The 18,521-nt window shown below is 40.0% G+C and overlaps 2 protein-coding genes across 2 annotated transcripts; both read right to left on the reverse strand.

Moving 5' to 3' along the window:
• Positions 1-5,376: 5,376 nt before the first annotated feature.
• LOC134877912 (trichohyalin-like) lies at positions 5,377-12,955 on the reverse strand. The gene is made up of 12 exons (XM_063903598.1): positions 12,742-12,955; positions 12,429-12,553; positions 12,184-12,282; positions 9,237-11,960; positions 8,604-8,751; positions 7,945-8,050; positions 7,497-7,653; positions 7,285-7,377; positions 6,843-6,929; positions 6,294-6,402; positions 5,978-6,069; positions 5,377-5,830 (listed from the first exon to the last, which is right to left on the reverse strand). The coding sequence occupies exons 2-12, from the start codon at positions 12,492-12,494 to the stop codon at positions 5,777-5,779; spliced, it is 3,735 nt and encodes a 1,244-aa protein (XP_063759668.1). The 5' UTR covers positions 12,495-12,553; positions 12,742-12,955; the 3' UTR covers positions 5,377-5,776.
• LOC134877933 (uncharacterized) lies at positions 12,827-16,188 on the reverse strand. The gene is made up of 7 exons (XM_063903629.1): positions 16,053-16,188; positions 15,552-15,612; positions 14,024-14,363; positions 13,831-13,918; positions 13,582-13,702; positions 13,169-13,275; positions 12,827-13,047 (listed from the first exon to the last, which is right to left on the reverse strand). Exons 1-7 carry the CDS (start codon positions 16,070-16,072, stop codon positions 12,975-12,977), a joined length of 810 nt encoding a protein of 269 aa, XP_063759699.1. The 5' UTR covers positions 16,073-16,188; the 3' UTR covers positions 12,827-12,974.
• Between the last annotated feature and the right edge of the window lie 2,333 nt (positions 16,189-18,521).

The raw sequence follows: 18,521 nt of genomic DNA on the forward strand, positions 1-18,521 counted from the left end.
TTCTTGCAGAACATCCCTTGTGTGTGTGTGTGTGTGTGTGTGTGTGTGTGTGTGTGTGTGTGTGTGTGTGTGTGTGTGTGTGTGTGTGTGTGTGTGTGTGTGTGTGTGTGTGTGTGTGTGTGTGTGTGTGTGTGTGTGTGTGTGTGTGTGTAGATAAAGGACAAAATTAGTAATAAAGAACTTGTGTAACACAGGGCAAATAAGCAGTTAGACTTGATTACAGTTGTAAAACAGAGCGTATACTAGCAGCTGTGTGACACTGTACTTAGGCTCAGCGTGCTTTGAGCTAAATGCATGCTGCTGTTGAGCAGGACTAAAGTTAATGTTCATGAACCATGTTAACTGCATGTACTAAATTTAAGGAGCAGCTTAGATTGGTGTCAACAAGACTAACTGATCTTTTGAATAGATGAGGCCACCGGTTAAAAAGTCACTAGGATACATTGTCTTGGGACCATGAAGATCTGTACAAAATCTTTGAACTCGCTTTTTGTAAGATGCATCTAAAATAAGCTCTGTGGTTCACACAAGCTTAAAAAAAACTTCACGTTTTGTTCAACGACATGAAATACTGTGTGTCTGAAGCTTCATCTGTATTGAAAATGGTTGTCGCCAACAAGTTACTGAATAAACTATTAAACATTATTACACCGACAGGGGTCTGCATTTAGTACAGCGATACCATTTCACTTCTGGCTATTGCATGTATGCTTTAAAAAATCCTAAAGTTGTGTAAACAAGAATATCCTGCTGAACAGAACGTATTAAGTATCAGGAATGTCTGTTTGCCACAGAGCTAATTTTCTGAAAAAATAACGAAATCCAATAGAAACTCTCATTGTTATTTGTGGAGGAAGTGTCTTGTTGGCCGGCAAAAATATGCCATCACTGCAACCCTGTATAAAGGTACATCTTATGTATGCCATGTGTGTCCCAAATTCAAATGATTTATATCCATTAATTGTTTCAAAAATCTGTGTAAGAACTACAAATGTGGACCCCATAGTGGCTGTTCCTCTGTAAACGTAAAATGATCCCTAAACTTGGTAGGAATTATTCTCCAGGGATGTTAAAAATGTCATTGCAATCCATCAGATAGTTGTTGAGATACCTAAGTCTGCATCACAGTGTTGAGACCACAATTCATTTACAAACACTTCAGATTAAAATATATCTGCTTTGTGCGGTGTGTAAGCTCCCACACATCTCATGCTGGTTTTAAAAACAACCCTTCGCCACACTGCTCTTCCCAGGAGTTTATGATTCTTTTACAGGACGGAAACCGGATCAGTAGTTGGGGTCTGACGCAGATTCACTAGAGGCCGGTGCAGGGCAGAGATGAGTGGAAGGTGTGTGTAACATTGCAACATGACGGCTTCCAAAGATGCTAACCCAGTCGGTGTATCAGTTTTCTTATTCTAATCGGAAATAATGTTTGACCTTTGTCGGCGCTGTTGGATCATGTTCACTAGGGCAGTAAGTCTTTTCACCAAGCCCAAAGCTTTTTTCTATTTGCCGCTGCTTTCAAATAAATCAAATAATTACACACAGCACTTTGAATTGCCTTGTGTTGAAATCTGCTATAAGCTTGCCTTGCCTTTTCATATCTTTTCAGGAGGACACATTTACCTAAAGCCACACATTCAAATGTTTTACACTCTTGTAAGGATATATATATATTTTTACATAACAGAAGAAACTATATTTACATGCAAACTAAGAAGACACTCATTGAGTGAAATCAGAAAGTGTAACATTTGTCAGGCTTGTGCTCCTGTGTGTGTGAGTTGTAGCTTTACTGTACTTCCACATTATGTTTATGTCGCTGTACCGTTACTATATTACAGGCCTGTAAATGGGTTATGGGTTCAGTCATGAGATGGCAGACTAGATGTGGATGTGAAGTGTGCTATAGGGACAGAGAGAGCCCAGCCGATACCTCGTAACCAGCGAGTTATTTAAAGGCCGCCTGACTGCGGCAGCACAAAGTGGGCCAGGCTCGACCACACTCAGGACCTTTCAGCACAAACTCTCCTGTTTCATATTGAGTGTATTTCATGTTACACTTATCCCTGTTCGGTACAGAAGACGCATGATGTTTACTCAAAGTACAGCGTGACTGGCAGCACACTCAGGGTCAGGAGCATGGCAATTAAACAACTATGTAACCGTCTGTTTTGTCAAGTGATCTGATTTATTGCAAATCCTGCCAATATCTATGACTGTTGGGAGTAAAATAAATCACATTTAGTTGATGTACTTCTATTGCCACAACCTCCTGTGTAACACAGCAGTGATCACAAGGAAGGAGAGATAAAACTTGAAATACGGAGATACTGTATCGTCTGGGTGATATTCGTTTTGCTGTTGGCAGCCTGCATCGACAAAAGTAACCTGAGTGGGGAAGAGAGGCGTCGTGCTCCCACCCATCACATAGAAATGCTGCACATACATAAGACACAGGACTTTTTAAGGGAGATGTTCACTAACCTCCCTGCTCCAGTTAGGGAGTTTGTGCCAGACCAGCCTATTCAACATCCTGCCTCATCATAACAAAGTGCTCTCACCTTTTGATAAAACACAGGGAGGCCATGCTAGCTCCACACAAAAACTGGAGGTGGAATTTCAGGTCTTTCTCACTGTGAGGCAACCTAATTCACTCAAAATCTGTTATTATATTGCATACATTTGGATAATGAAGTTGCTTTTTCCTTACACAAGGTAAAAGTTGTTTGTAAAGTTTACGAGAAGTTTAATGTCGTGGTCTGGTCCTGTTGAAAACTCCCAAACTGTCTTACTGTTTATGGCTTTTTAAGACATTTTTATCTGACCGGAATATTCTTCACATCATAACATCAGTTTCTGCATCAAAATAACTTTGTTTATTTGTTTCTGACACATGCTTTATAATGCCTCCCCAAATACCAATCACCCTTATTGTCCTCCATGTTGAGGCTGGCGTTGCATACTAGAATTGATGCCAAATCTATATTTGTCTCAGGTAGGATCTATCTATTGTCATGGAGACACTAGTACATTTAAGTTTATTGGAGGAAAAACACAACTCAAAATGATTTTGTAACACTATGATCCAAATGAAATGAAAAAAAAGCCCATGCAGCCTTTATCTGTAGTCAAACATGAACCTGTGTCACATGTTAACGAAAAGAGAGGAGAGGAAATAAAAGCATCACCGGGGAACCAGGCTGTGCCTCTGTGTGTTGCAGTAATTGATCTTTGCATGTCGAAATGGGCCACTTATTTTTACAGCGAGAGCAGGTGCACCTGTGTAATGGTGTTTCTACATCAGCCGCTGATCAGTCATTACAACCTGGAATGTTTGTGGGGCAGCTCGCCCTGCAGGTACACACACACACACACACACACACTGAGAGTCTTCTTCTTCAATAAGGATTAGGAACTCATGTAGATAATGATAATGAAAGAATTACCAATAAGAGGAATGATCGCACACGAGAATAAAGCCATAAGAAAACTATTTATGAATATTTTTGTCAATGTTTTTCAAAGATGCAAGTTCAATTAGCTTTACATTAAATCCAGTTAAGAATATGAGGATGAAAAAAAAATATCAGTGATATAGAATGAAACTAATTAAGATCTAATTTGCAACATAATACACAAGACAAAGAAATTTCAGTTCAAGTCTACGACCAAATCCTTTCAATTCATCCTAAAAGAATGATTAGAGGTTATGTATAGTCAACAAAATGCCTATCCCAGTTTTTTAGGGCCAAATGTGACCTCTTCAAAATACTAACTTAAACCATAATAAAACCAAAATGCCTACATTGACATCAAGAATATTCAAATAGTGGCAGATTATGTTCTGATTGTTTCAGCTCAAGTAAAATAATTAGCTTTTGTCTAAACCATATCTTACAGTACTAATCAGCAGATAAAAGAGTTGCAAAAAAAGGTGATTACGTTGTTTATTTCTAAGAATCAAGAATTAACTTCAATTCCCATTGTTATTTTTATCATTTACAAGCTTGAAAGAATGAACTCCACTTGCAGGTTTTAGTTGTACGTGATCAAGGTGTCAGAGGATAACTAAATCTTACCTGTCTGATGTGAAAACCATGTTTATTTCAGGATACAAGTGCGGAAATGGCATTTACGTCATTTTGAATGGCACAGCACACCCCAAGAAAATCTCACAGGTGTAGAAATATATACATGATTAAGAAACAGCTTCCTCAAAGCGTCAGCTCAAATGACTGCAGGTTCACACTCAGGAGTGGCAGGGAAGAGACGACGATGAGTGTTGGGTTTTAATGAGGTGCGATGTTCCTCTAAAGCAAAACGACTCCAAGGAGCATATTAGTTATTCTGCGAGGACACTGAGAGATATGATTCCTAATTGACATAGAAATCAGATCTCTGGATATACAGACATTTAATGTTTTGGATCTGTCATCACATAGAATAAAGACAGGTTAAAAGAGAGTAAGAAATCCCACTTATCAAAGATCTCCATGTAACTACTTTTACATGTATTAGGGGTTACCTGAGGCAACATGTAATTTGTCTCTGAGTATCAGGAGGCAAGTAACTCAATGTCAACAGCGATGATAGTTAATAACACACACAATGTTTTGTATCTTTGAGCCTTCTCACTCACTTTTCTCCTCCAGTCTGACGTCTGATCTGATGGAAGGGGACTGAAGTGTGTTCTCATCCTCAGGCTCTTCGCAGACCAGATGCTTCACTTACAGATGTGTGTGTCAAGTCCCTGGAGAGAGCACACATCAGTGTTATCCTGCAAGAACCTCTCCATGCACTGCTGTCACACACATAGACAGACAAACACACATCATCATCATCATCATCATCATCATTATTATGTTATATGTTTTATTTTATTTTTATAAAAACGTATTTATTTTAGTGTTTATCTTGTGTTTAAATAAGGACAGATATACAAATAAAAGTGTTTCAAATAACATGTTGAAATATGTAAAGAATAATGTGATTTCAGTCTTATTTCATTTAGTTTATTATTTATGGTAAGGGTCATAATTATTGTTATGATTAAAAACATGTGAAATGAAATAAATTACAAAAACATGTGGGAAAAATTGAAAGTAAAATACTATATATAAATATATTATAATATATAATGAGAGTATTAATATTATTATTGTTATTATTATTATTATTGAACATTAAAGAAGATATTTAATCTGCTTTTGGATTAAAAATGAACAATCCTGATTTTATTATAGAGATGAAAGATCACCGTGGTTCAGAGGAAACAGGTACATTACCATTAATATTCTATTGATTCAATTAAATTAAAGAGTTATTTTTAGACTGATCGGGGGAAATCGGGAAACATAACCAAAGTCTTCAGATAGTCAGGAAAAATACTTTATTGTCTATCTTTATATAACTGAATGATGCCATAATACAACAGTGGAATACATTGATACTTGTGTTTAGTAAATATGTTAATAAATAGATGTCATAAATTAATTTGCTGCTCTGAAATTGATCATAAATAAACAGTTTCAGGAATCTCCTCTGCTCGTTGTGTTTTGCTACATCTAGTGGTACAACATGTCAAAGTCAGTTTTTTACCAAAACGATGCAATACACTGAATAATTTTAATAAAAACACAGATTTTGTGTCTATAAATTACACTGTGCAATGTAATAGGTCCACAATATAAATATAATTTCTTTGTAATAACAATATTTTATATCAATCTTAAAAATGGTCATCTAGAAAAGCCAGGGTTGGTTGCTCCCTCTAGTGGTCAAACAGCTTCATCCTTTCTTGGATAGAAAGGCCTTCTTTTAAACTCTGCAAGTCAAAGCAAATAAAATAAGAATTAAAAATGAAAGACAGAGTTAAAGTTCTAAATCACTTGTTAGTACAGACTTGTGAAGTGAGAGGTTAAAGCTGTTAATAAGAAAAGAACATGTAGCATTTATCAGAAGTCACATTTACCTTTGATCGGACTCCTCTGATCTGACGTGTGAGGGATGGTTTATCTTTTTTCTTCAGAAAAACAGCAGTACTTGTGTTGGTTCCAGTGTCCTCTGAAAAAAAAAACAGGGGGTACAATGAGCAAAAAGGGAGAAAAAATCAAAGCAATAAATTGACATTTCTTGCTTGGCAAGAGTTACATAAGAATATAATTTGAGATGTATATTTTTGAGTAGCCCTGTTCAACAACCAACAGAATACATGTTTAATGTGTGTGTCAGTAGAAAACTCATAGGTTATCAACCTAACAACGAGCACAACATAAATGGAGTCTCACTGAGGCTCTGTCCTGAAGTGTCTCTGTGTGACCAGGTGACTTCTTGGTGTGGTTCATCCAGGCTGGTGGTTTGAAGAGCCTTAAGCTTGTTCTGGGCATATATTTTGTCCTGTTACACAAACAAACAAACACAACACAAACACACACAAACAAACACATGAACTTAAATAAAATCTATCAAAAATTCGGATTGTTTCTCATTTCTAAACAGTAGCTATTTTCATGTTAAAACGGCCCTATTATGCTTAATAGGTTCATATTTGTATGTATTGTCTCTACTGTGACATGTTTCCAAGCTATAATATTGAAAAAGCTCTTTATTTTTCTCATACTGCCTGTGCTGTAGCACCTCTTTTCACCCTCTGTCTGAAACCAGAGCCCAGTCTGCTCTGATTGGTTAGCTGACCAGCTGTGTTGTGATTGGTCAAGCCAATTTTATTTTATTCAGCTCCCTTTAGGAAGTTGATTCCATCATTCTGTTTTAATATGCAAAATGTTTTTAGGATCTAGCAAGGTTATAGGATACAAAGTTGAAATAGATATCATTACCATTCGAGCGAGCTTCAACTCTTCCTTGAGAGAACGAGCTTCCTGTCTGAGAAACTGCATTTCTGCCTCCCTCGCCCTCAGGATCACCTGTAACATGCAGTACATCAACACAATGCATTATGTCATTCTTTCATTTATTTCTTGTGTGGTATCGTAAAAAGAGGGGATTATAATTGTAAGCATTTACTGTAGCTGTGGGAAATTAACATGTGTTTACAGTATAACTTCAGGTTGGATTAATGACAATAACAATAAAACAAAACAGCGACTCAAGCTATGGATCAGGTAGGCTGATTACACAAAGCCTCTTATACCATTGCACACAAATAGAATAATGCTAACCATTGAATTCAAAATTAGAATTACTCCCTAATTCGTCTTCTTTGTCATTGTGTTTTGGGAGAAAAATAAAGGCTGTACTCTCTGTTTTACAGACACTCACCTCCATTTCGTAGAAGTTGTTTACTTGAGGGCCAACCTGTGACTGTTTCCCATTCAGTGAGAAATGTAACCGAGACATTTCATCTGTCTCCCTCTAAAGGAAATGTCAGGAGACAGACTGTGAATGTAATTTATTCTCTCTCTGTTTAAACAAGGATCTTAATTGAACACAAAGCAAGCGTACTCAGCTACGTCTAGGATAAGAAATGGTACCTGTTTCTTTTTGAGCTCCTGGTTTTGTTTTTGGTACTGCATGGAAGATTGTCTCTCCTCCTGCAGCTTCTGGCTCAGCTGAGAGTTTTCGAGACATTTCTGAGTGTGCTGAACCGACAACATTTCGAGCTCCTTATGCATCAACTGAAACTCCTTTCTGCAGAGGCAAATTTAGAGGAATGATATTGAACAGTAAAGTGAGCATAGATTGAGAAATAACTGTCTTTAAATTCCTAAATAGCTCTTGTGTTTGTCACTTTGCAGGTATCAGCACCACGGACAGTGCTCAGTGACACAGGCTTGTTACATTACATCACCAAATACACTATGAGGCAGTAGCCCAGCAATTGAAGCTGCAGTAACAGAGTGAGATGTATGCTACTGTTTCTTAGGAGCTTAGTTGTAAGAGAAATAACAAAACGCAATAAAAGGAATAGCAGTCACTTACTCATATTCAATTTGCAGTTGTTTGACGTCAGCGCTCTCCTTGATGTGCTGAGAGTCCCGGCTTTTCTCCAGCTCCACTTTATGGGCTCTTCTCATCGCTACAATAGCTGTAGAAAGAGGGGAACTTTGTATCAACCAGAGTCGGGAGAAGTATTCAGATGTTGTACTTGAGTAAAAGTAAAAGTACCAGAGTGTAGGAATTCTCTGTTACAAGTAAAAGTCCTGCGTTCAAAATGTTACTCAAGTAAAATTACAAAAGTGTTAGCATCACAATATACCAAAAGTAAAAGTACTCATTATACAGACTGCTCCTTTTCAGTCTACTGTTTGGGTAGCTTGTGGATTTACTCCAGGTGTAACTAGAGTCTGATTTAAGGGTTGATTATATTTCACATCATGTCAAGTAACTAAAGGTACAAAATAAATGTAGTGGAGTAAAAGTACACAATTTGCTTCTGAATTATAGTGGAGTAGAAGTACAAAGTAGCCAAAAATGTACAGTACTTGAGTAAATGTACTTAGTTACTTCCCAACCATCAACTAAACACTGTTACAACTTCTGCAAAATGTTCCTGATATTGAAAATAAAGAACCTTAAGGTGTTTGCGTTGATTTAACAGGCCCCTACTGTTGTATGACTTCCTGCTGAAGGACACTTACCTGCCATCGTGGCGGCGGTCTCTTCCTGCAGCAGCTTGTCTTTCTGCTTCAGCAGCGCTGCCAGCTCCGTCTGATGCTGCTTCTGCAGGTCAGCAATCAGCTGCCTGTGCATTTCCTTCATAGCCACGAACCCCTGATCAGAGGATGCCTGTAATTAACATCAGAAAAAGGATCAGTATGGATGATGTAGTACATGGGTAAAGAGGTATAGTGTGTGTGTAGCAGTTGTGTGTGTGTTTCATGCTCATACAAAACTCTTTTTTTGTACGTGATTGGTTCATTTTAATTTAAACTAATAGACCAATGAAATTGTTTTTTATGTGCAGCAACAAAGAAGTATTGTGATGCGTAATGCTAGTATTTGTATTTAAAAGTTCTGTATTGATTATTAAGTGCAAAAGTAGAGAGATAATGTAAAGTGTATTCAGAGGTTGTGTGTGACTATTATTACTACTAGTATGTTTTTAATGTTATAATCAAAACCTTTATTTCAGCAGCGATTGATTGAGTTTAATATTAAATGTACTATAAAGAACTAATAGGCACCTGTGTACCTTTTTTTAAATTTGCATCTCAGCATCTTAGCAACTGTTGTCTGTTACCTGAAGTAGCTACAGTAATAGTGTGTGTTACCTCGTGTTTTTCTTTCAGGTAAGCCTCTTCTGACCCTGTGCAGATTTTGGTCTGTTTCTCTTTGGAAGACTTGATGTAGTAGCCATGCAAGTGTTGCATCTCCTCTTCATGGATGTGTTGCAGCTCCCTGATCTTCTCTTGAAATCCCGTTTCCAGATTTTTCATCCTCTCCTCATGATATTCCTCAATTTTCTGAATGTCTTCCAGCAGCCTCCGGTTCCCAGTCTCAATAAATAGGATATTTTGCTCAGCACGCTCCAGCTCTTCTCTTAATACGCTGTTGTCCTCCTGAAGCTGACATACGGTGTGATTAAAAGCCTCCTGCTCATCCTTTAATGTGCTGTCCTGCTCTTGGCACAGAGCTTGCAGTTTGTCCTGTAACACCTCGCTCCGCTGCTGCTCTAAATCTGAATGCAGTCTGTCTGACAAATAAATCAACTTCGCCTGCTCCTGCATCCACCTAAGGTCCGCAGCTGAAGCATTTTCCCAGTTATCGTCCACAACACGCTCTACTGCACTGCCACCAGAAACTTCCTGGCAGAGTTTGCGTAAGAATGTGGCTCTCCTTTGAAGCCGAGATATAAGTCTCTCTAACCAACATGGTTCTTTCTCCGTGTCTCCTCCTTGGACAGTAGATGGCTCTCTTTCAGCTGGTTTTGAGGCCCCTTCTGAACCTTTTCGCTCTCCCTGAACCTGCTTTTCATAAGGAGCCAACTCTGGGGGATTCACATTTGCCAGACTCTTCTTTTGATGCTCAACTTTTTGATCATTTTCTTGAGTAACGCTCTCATGTTGCAGTTGAAATTTCAGGGCAGCATAAATGAGCTCCCCTTCAGCACAAACTCTACCTATTGCCCTTTTTATAGGGTCATTGTCGCATTCTGCTCTCCGAGAATAAGTCCTTTTTAAGGCCATTCTTTGAGATATAATCATTTTGTACCTGTGTGCCAAATCACCCTCCTCCTCTCTTGCTGTTAGAGATATAAAGCCAGGTTGACTCTGCAGGATGGACAACATTATATCTACTACAAACACTTCCCTCATTAAACACTTTCCAACAGTTTCTATGTCATCCTCTGGGGTAACCGTATGGAAAGCACCGTTGTTCTCAGATCCAGCTAAAGTCTCATCACTGAGGATCTTGTCCTCTCCTTTGCTGGCGTTAAGCGATTCCTTCTGAAGTTTATCCGCATCCTTCTCTCCTTGCTGAATGCAGAAGGCAGCTGCAGCAAGTTGCTTGTCGAGGTCTGTGATGTTAATTGGAGCAGCTTGGAGCCTCCCTCTGCAGGCTTGTATGATGTTCAGTGCGATCTGAAACCTACCGACCAACACCCTGCAGCGTCCCTCTGTCTCCTGGGCGAATCGCTGGCTCTGCTTGGCCTGGCTGTGGAGCTGCAGACTGAGGTGCTGAGCTGTGGCTCGGCTCTGAGTGAGCTGGGAGCAGAGGTGGGGATCCTGGATGTGATTCTGGTGCTCCTCCAGTCTTTGCATGATCTCCCTTAGCTTCTCCTCTGTCAAATAAAGCTTGGTTTCAAGGACCTGGATCACGGACATAAACTTTTCTGGGTCATCGCCTGCATGATCAACCTTGGGCCTGCGTTCATTTACAGGGAGAAGATCTGATGTCTGTCTCTCATTTTGCTGCTCTGAAGATTTATCTTTCCTCTGAGATGAGCCACAGGTACATACCTTCAACTTTTCATTCAGCCTCACTTCTGTCTCCTCCAGGCTGTTACCTAAGACTTCCATCTTCAGCAACACTTCAGTCAGCTCTTGCTCCTTCCTGTCCAGGAGTCTCTCGTAGCCTTCTCTTATCTCCTGTAATTCAGACTCTCTCTGCTGCTCCTTCCCTAAAGCCAGCTGCAGTTCCTCACTCACCCTCTCGAACGAGTGCTCAAGATTGTAGTAGTGCGTCTCATCTGTCTTCAAGCGGCTCTGCAGCCTGCTCACCTCCCCGTCCGCCTCACACAGCTGGTTCTGCAGTTCTTGACAGCGCTGGTCGAGCTGCTCCCTTTCGTCTTGGAGTTTCTGCACCACAGATACCGTGCACGCCAGCTCCTCCTGAAGCTGTTGTTGAGCCTCCTCGATGTCCCTTGTCCACGTCTGAGTCTTATTCAGGCTGTCCACCTGCAGCTCAGACATGTCCAGTCTCTTCTGGAGCTCCTGTGCGTGTTGCTCTGCCTGTGTCAGGCTTGAGGTTAAGCTCCTGCGCTCTCTGTCCTGACTGGCTTGAAGGAGCATGAGGTGGTCCTGCAGACGAGCCTCTTTCTGGGCCTGCGCCTCCTCATTGGCCTGAAGTTGATTTGTCACCTCTTGGAGATGTTTGTGTAAGCGCTGAGCCTCCTGTTCGAGACTGTGGTAACTCTGCAACTCCTGCTGCAGCTGTGTGGAGCGCGACACGGCCTCCTTCCTCTGCTCCTCACTGGCACTCAGCTGGGACTTCAGCGAGGCTATGCAGTGCTCCCACTCCTGCTGCCTTACAATGAACTGCTCCCGATCCTGCTCCAGACGGGCCTGTGCGAGTGCAGTGGCATCCCCTGTAACCAGTAACTGAGCTTGTTGAGCTAAGAGGTCCACCCTTCGCCGTAGTTCTACTTCTCTTGTCTCTTCAAAGCTGCTCTTTTGAGCCTCCAGCTCAAGGCGCAAGTCATGGTTCATCTTATGAAGACGCTGTAAAACCAAAGCTTGATCTGAAGACGAGTTGGAGTTTGAGAGGAGGTCGTTCTACGGAACAAAGTGAGCAATATTAGCACAAACTGTGCTTTCATGCTAATGTTTTAATACAGGACGAGCAACTTAACCTTTATGGTTTGACTTTCAATTGATCTAACATCCTAGCTTGCCTTTTCTACAGAGCAATGTGTGTTTTAGCAACATGGCATGGGACATTAGTGCGCACCCTTCAAACCTACTAGTGCTACTTAAAGTGAAAATGTATATGTTATACCATTTCACTTGCATGCCTGGCTCTCTCTTGTTGCTGCTCATCCCGCAGATTCCTGTTTAACTGCCGCAGTCGAGAAAGTTCCCTCTGTGTTTGCTCCAGCTGTAGAGAAAATATTGAGAAAAATGTCACACTGAACAGCATGCTTTAGTGTATTCAGGGGAACATGCTTTAAGCAATGTTTTTCTTACACATGTTATTCAGATATAAAAATGAATTATTGTATTTTTAATCAATTCGATTATCACCTCTATGACAAGTTGCCCAGTCTCCTGCTTCTCCTTGTCTTTGGTGCTCTCAGCATCCGACAGCATTGTTGTTGTGGAAGAAGAGGCGGCACTTCCTTCAACACACGATGATGCATCGGTCACACCTGAGGCACAGAAAATGTAGTACTTTTGATATAAAATGAATAAATATGTAATAGTTTTGCATAATATATATTATGATAATGAAATACTAGTCAATAAATTGTAAAAATGGCAAAGTGACATTAAGAGCAACAGCACAACACGCTTTTTGTACTTTAAATTTAATTATATAAACAAAGAGGGGAAGCACCTTGACCCTCCACCACCTGCCGAGGAGGACTGATGGGAGACAGAGTGGAGGAGGCGGAGGGTGAGATGGGGGAAGCCAGATGAGAGGAGGAGATGGCAGACGATGAAGAGCTTCCATCAGCAGAACGCCGCTCTGCCTCCGGTTGCAGGGGCAGGTCCTGGTTTTTCTGCTGCCTGTGTGTTTCCTCTGCACAGTCACTGCTGGTGTGCTCGTGTAAAAAGATGTCTGGGTGATCAGCTCTCTCCAGGCCCTCGGCTGAGTCCTGGCTGCTGTGATTTTAAGGGAGCTTTCTGCTCTGAAAAGGAGCTGTGAGGCATAACAAAGAAGCGTATTTACACTATAAATGTGATATGCACAGCTATAAAATATTTTGAAATGAGTAAAGGATGATGGACAGTTATCAAGCACTGTTAGTAACTTCATTGACCTTGTGTCGTCAGACGTAGGACTGTGCCTCACATTTTTCAACATTGCTTGGACCCAGTTGTGTCGCATAGAGGTCATGGCACAGAGTGTGTGCACCCCATCTATGGTCTGTAGAAAGAGAAATATCCTTTATCACACACTTTAAAGTGGAGGTAGTGCATGTGTTGGCTTTTCCAGCTGATGTGTTATGCATTATTCACTTGTCGAAGTTTATCTAAAATTATGGATTACATTGCTTTAACCTCAATATTTACTCCAGCTACTCAGCTCCCTTTACTCAAGCGCCCAAGAGTTAGCTTAATGGTACATACAATAAGAAAATAATACAACTAAGAAAGAATAAATACTGGCTGTCTCTTATCGGGTAATTACAAGAACAGTTACTGTAATAAAGACATATTACAGTACCAGTACCTGTTTCTTTACTTTGTTACAGTGATTATGACATGCAGAGGAGGGAGACTCCTGAAGCTCGGAGGAGCTCCTTGTTTTCATTTTCTCATCCTCATCCCCTTCACACTGATCATCAACATCTCTTTAATGATGGAAACATAAACAGAAAGGATTGACAAGCCTAGTGATTATATACAATTTTAATATAGTACAACGACAGCATTTTATAAAGGAAACAAAAAGGAAAACCCAGGGTTCTCCACAACAAACCTGAGCTGCTTCTCAGAATAAGACAGCGGTCCAGAATCCAGGGGTTTCTTTGTTGCAGTTTGTCCTGTTTTAACTGCATGCCCTGAATCTGTTTCAGAGACAAAAGCTGCAAATTATACTGTTTCAGGAGCTCCTTTAGATATATTTATAATTTCTTATTTAAAAAAAAAACAATAATTAAACTAATTTGTACCGTCTCCAGTGGATGTTTGGTCGAGCTTGTTGAGAGAGCGGCTGCTTCTCATGAATGGAGCAGCAGAGATAGAGGAGCTCTGGAGGGACGTAAAGCTCCGGCTGCTGCAGAGGCGGAGAGCCTGTCTGCCGGGGCGAGATACTGCTCTGGGCCCCTGGTGGCCCTGCAGGCTGACGCTGCCTCTCTTCAAACTACCACCAGCTTTATTACCACCAGCCTTATTATCACTGACCGTCAACTCAATATCACTGCTGCCGAGGCTTTTGCTCCTTCCATAAGTAATGCTGGTTTTGCTGGCAGCCTGTTTACATCCACTGCATGCAGGAACAGCTGCTGGTTCCTTCGGGAGAGAGAAAAGAGGCTGAACAGTGATAGTCTGAGTAGCTAAATCTTAAAGAAGACAGATTTGTAGGTTTAGAGTTCTGTATGTTATTTGAGGATGCTCATATTTAAATATGCTAACCCCCATCCAAACTTGGCCGCTTTGACACAAACAATCCAATCACCATGTGAGACAACCTTTTAATCCTCAAAAGAGCTCTTAATTTGCTTAAGTACCATCTGACCAACACTGATCATGGACAAACACACACTTGAACTTAATCACACTTGAGCATTGGAAAGCTATTAGAGACAGGCGGTTTATTCCAGTCTCTAGCATGCAGCCTCTCCAACTGCAGTGGCAATCAATCTGCTGCCGGATCACTAGACAGAGAAATCAATTAGAGGAGGCTCCCAGAGTCCTGACTTAGCGACTTGTGCAGGTCGTAAATGCACTGACTTGATCTTCGGACATTAATGGCTGCATTAATAAAATGAAATGCTTGCACGTCTGGCATACACATGCACCTACTCTGAGGAAATTGTGTCGTCTGTGTTCAGTGAATAACACAGATATGGTGATATAGTCCTATTATTTGAACACACTTTTTTACAAGGTTGGCATTAGTTACACAGCTGGAGAAGGGGGGAGTCATACATATACAGCAGGATGATAGATGAGTGAGATGAGATACTTGTCCGTGTGCATCTTTGTCTGACTTCACTGATGCGAAAACCAGGAATACATCGATAAAGCATATGTCAAATTTAGCAGGCTTTTTTTATTTGACAAAATGAAACAAACCCTGCTCATTTTCCTCTGTTTCTGGTCTAATGGTGTGGTTATGTGTTGACTTATGAATTTGCTTCTAGGTTTAAATGCTTACAGGTTTTTTTGGGATCAAGTTTAAAGACCTCTCATGATCCAGTAAATATTGACCCAACTTTAGAAATATTTAATAACAGTTAATAACACTGCTTTGTTGCAAGTTAAGAACTGGGATGGATAGGATCAATTAACCATGATCTAACTTACTTCAATAATAAAAAAGAAAAGTAAAGTAAAGGTCACATGTTGCCTAATCCTCATGACGCTTCGTATCCATCAGACAAAATTCTGGGTCTGATATGTGCAAGACAATAAAGCTCTTGGTAAAGGTCATCCTAAATCTGCATTCTCAGTCTTTTAAGAGAGTGTGATACTTACCTTCCCCCCTGGCTTCGGTGCAGGTTTTTTGGGCTTAGAGTTAACCAGGGAGTCATGCCACCTGTTAAAGATAAGATTATGACAGTAAAGCATAACTTGTCCTGTCACCCTGCACCTTTATTAAACAATTATTATTAAGTGGGCCTCCCCATGTTATTAATATATCTAATTTGACAGTAAAGAGGTAAACATTAAAAGAAAGCATTGGAGGTTATGAAAGTTCTGTGAGTACTTGTAGGGCAGTTAATGAACAGTCTGTGGATGTGGCCCAAATGTATAGCTGCTAATAAAATGATCAAAAAAAACGAAAACAGAAACTTTTGTCCAAAAAGAAATGAACATGGCCACTCTTTCTTCTCTCATTACTATTTCAGCTGCCATATAAGGACACTGCAACTCTGTTTTTTTATTATTATTGTATTGTTGTTAGTGTCAAAAGGTCTTAAATGTGAGCAATGATGCCTTAGAATTCATATACAAACAGGAAAAATGCTGACTCACCTTGGCGCCCTGGACATCATCTTTAAGCAGCAAAGTGAAAAAGCCCTTGTATAGAATTTTAAGATCAACGTATAAACTTCCGGCTGGTGCAAATGTCCATCTGCATAAGAGATGTGCTTCCTCTCACTCAGGCAAAGTCCAGTGAAATCAAATCACATACAGGTCCATACAATAGTGTCCTGAAGAAACACGCACATAATCCCATACACAGTTGACAAACTCTATTAGAGTTTGGCAGGATTAGGCCAACAGCTTAACAGGATTACCTCGCTTAATTTTTAGTGATCTTGACAAACAAGGAATACTGCAAAAGTCCATTAAGGTAATACAAATGCACCATATTTAAATGATATGAGTGCAATCTAGTAGTGGAAAGACACAGCTGTCACTGAAGGTGGCTGTGACCTGACCTTTTGACACAACTAACTGTATAAAAGACACATAGATGATTTCGTTATCATCAATTCTCCAGCAGGGTAAATGTGTTTTTTTTGTTTAGTTGTTGTTGTTGGTTTTTTTTACAGATGAAGAGACGTCAATGACATGTCTTCAGTTGTTTGGATGTTGGACTTAATGCCAAAGTGCAGTGGTTTGGCAAAGGAGGCATGCCCTGGAAGGGTGTCCTACCCCGCTTTCATGCTGAGTTGCAAAACACTCAGAGACCCATCCACGCCGGTGGCAACAGTCTGGGAACAATGCCTGCAATGAATCTTGCATCAGTCATGAACAATGAATTGATTCAGCGAGCGCCAAGTGTGGAGAAATAGACCACCAGGGAAGGTCAACTATGACAGGAAGTGTGTCAACAAATGAATGCAAAAGGCTGCTGGCAACCTACGTTGTGACATAATCCAACATCCCCTCCGGAGATTTTTTGAAAACTGCATATACGTCCCAGACGGAGTGCATTCCAACAAAAAGGGGAATGGAATATATGTGAGCAGCTTCTGCAGTGTCCTGATGAAGATCCTTCAGCAATCTCACAGCTAACTGCGCAACAATTGTCTCCAGTTTTTCCATGTGTCTGTTATAAAGTGTCAGCATAATAGAATTAAATGCATAAAAATGTATAATTGTGTACACTGGTGGAATGTGTGTAGGGTTGTAACTGATTTATGTATTGCAAGTAGCAGTAATGTTTAAAATCTACAATTTATTTAAAATATGCCCACTTTGTATCATCTCATACTGTATATTCCAAATACTCACATGATTTTTTATTTAATTAATTTAAATTGCACATGACTGAAGAGGATGTATTACTTTGTTATTCTTCTGCTTTTTTAAGAGCAGCCAAACTTTACTGAACCGTGTCTTTGACATCCAGGGCAAACAAGAGGTGGATGGTTCCTGTGTGACAACATGGCATTATGACTCCTGCTGTAGTCTTTTTTAAATGTAGCCATGAGTAAAAAGTGAAACCTGGAAACATTATGTAAATTGAGATGCATTTTCTCAGACTATAACTACTTCACATGACAAAACCCCCCTGACATAAATCCTAACATAGCTCACACTGTATGTGCTTGTGGATATACCTATTTGGGTAAATCAACATGGCCTAAAATTCTTTATATTTAACGAATAGGACCAGACAGGGAGGAACATTGCTTTGAATTCCAGGTCTTCTGACCAAAAATAACATTTGAAAAAGTTGTTCATGATTGATGATAGAAAGCAACCAAAGCAGGAGTCGTGTACAGTGGTGATTTCTGAAGTAAACGATAATGATTTGCTGCCAACTACAGGCTTCTATGTGCACTGACCCCAATCAGAGCACATTTTTGTCTAAAATTACAACGCAATTGCAAAAATGTGTGATACGACAGTATTCATTGCAAGTTCATTAAAAGAAAATACTATTTTAAGATATACAAATGTTATTGCTGCTGAACTACACACACACATACATTCCTAAACATTTAACTGCATCTTAAAAATATAATTAAAATTCGAATCTTACAACAGTCATGGATTCATTTGGATCCTTAATTACTCAAACGAAAAGAAGAATAGCTGTAGTGTTTTTTATTGTACATGAGGGAAATCCAGCTAAACTATGGCAAACACTGTTGTCTCTGTAACTCTTTACTTTTCATTGTTTGACGCTTTTACCCAGAGCAACGTACATACACTTAATACTGTGGATGAAGTGTCTTGCCCAGGGACACAGAGACATGTTGACTGCAGGGATTGAACCAGTCCTTTCCTGAGCCGAAGACCAGGGAACTAACAGCCCACTGAGCCACATCCTCCTTAGTCTCTTCTCTCTTCTATTAATATGTAAAAGCCATAATAATTCCAGCTTATCATTTCTATAGTGTCTCCGTTTTAGTTGATATTGACAAGACCATTTTACAGTAAAAGTGGGCTGCCATTGCATACAGTGTGATGGTAGCACTATACAAAACCTCTTCAACAGTATTGTGTCTTTGAAAGAAGTGCAAGAAACACATATGTTCACCATTA

Source organism: Eleginops maclovinus, chromosome 16 (assembly GCF_036324505.1).
Source record: "Eleginops maclovinus isolate JMC-PN-2008 ecotype Puerto Natales chromosome 16, JC_Emac_rtc_rv5, whole genome shotgun sequence".
Lineage (NCBI taxonomy): Eukaryota > Metazoa > Chordata > Actinopteri > Perciformes > Eleginopidae > Eleginops > Eleginops maclovinus.

Coding starts and splice junctions, on each gene's coding strand:
- LOC134877912 (XM_063903598.1), bottom strand. CDS start 12,494: ATGCTGTCGGATGCTGAGAGCACCAAAGACAAGGAGAAGCAGGAGACT. Junction 12,283..12,428: donor CTGGGCAACTTGTCATAGAG/GTGATAATCGAA, acceptor TTTTCTCTACAG/CTGGAGCAAACACAGAGGGA. Junction 11,961..12,183: donor CCAGGCATGCAAGTGAAATG/GTATAACATATA, acceptor TTTGTTCCGTAG/AACGACCTCCTCTCAAACTC.
- LOC134877933 (XM_063903629.1), bottom strand. CDS start 16,072: ATGATGTCCAGGGCGCCAAG. Junction 13,919..14,023: donor CCAAACATCCACTGGAGACG/GTACAAATTAGT, acceptor TCTCTGAAACAG/ATTCAGGGCATGCAGTTAAA. Junction 13,703..13,830: donor TATTCTGAGAAGCAGCTCAG/GTTTGTTGTGGA, acceptor CCATCATTAAAG/AGATGTTGATGATCAGTGTG.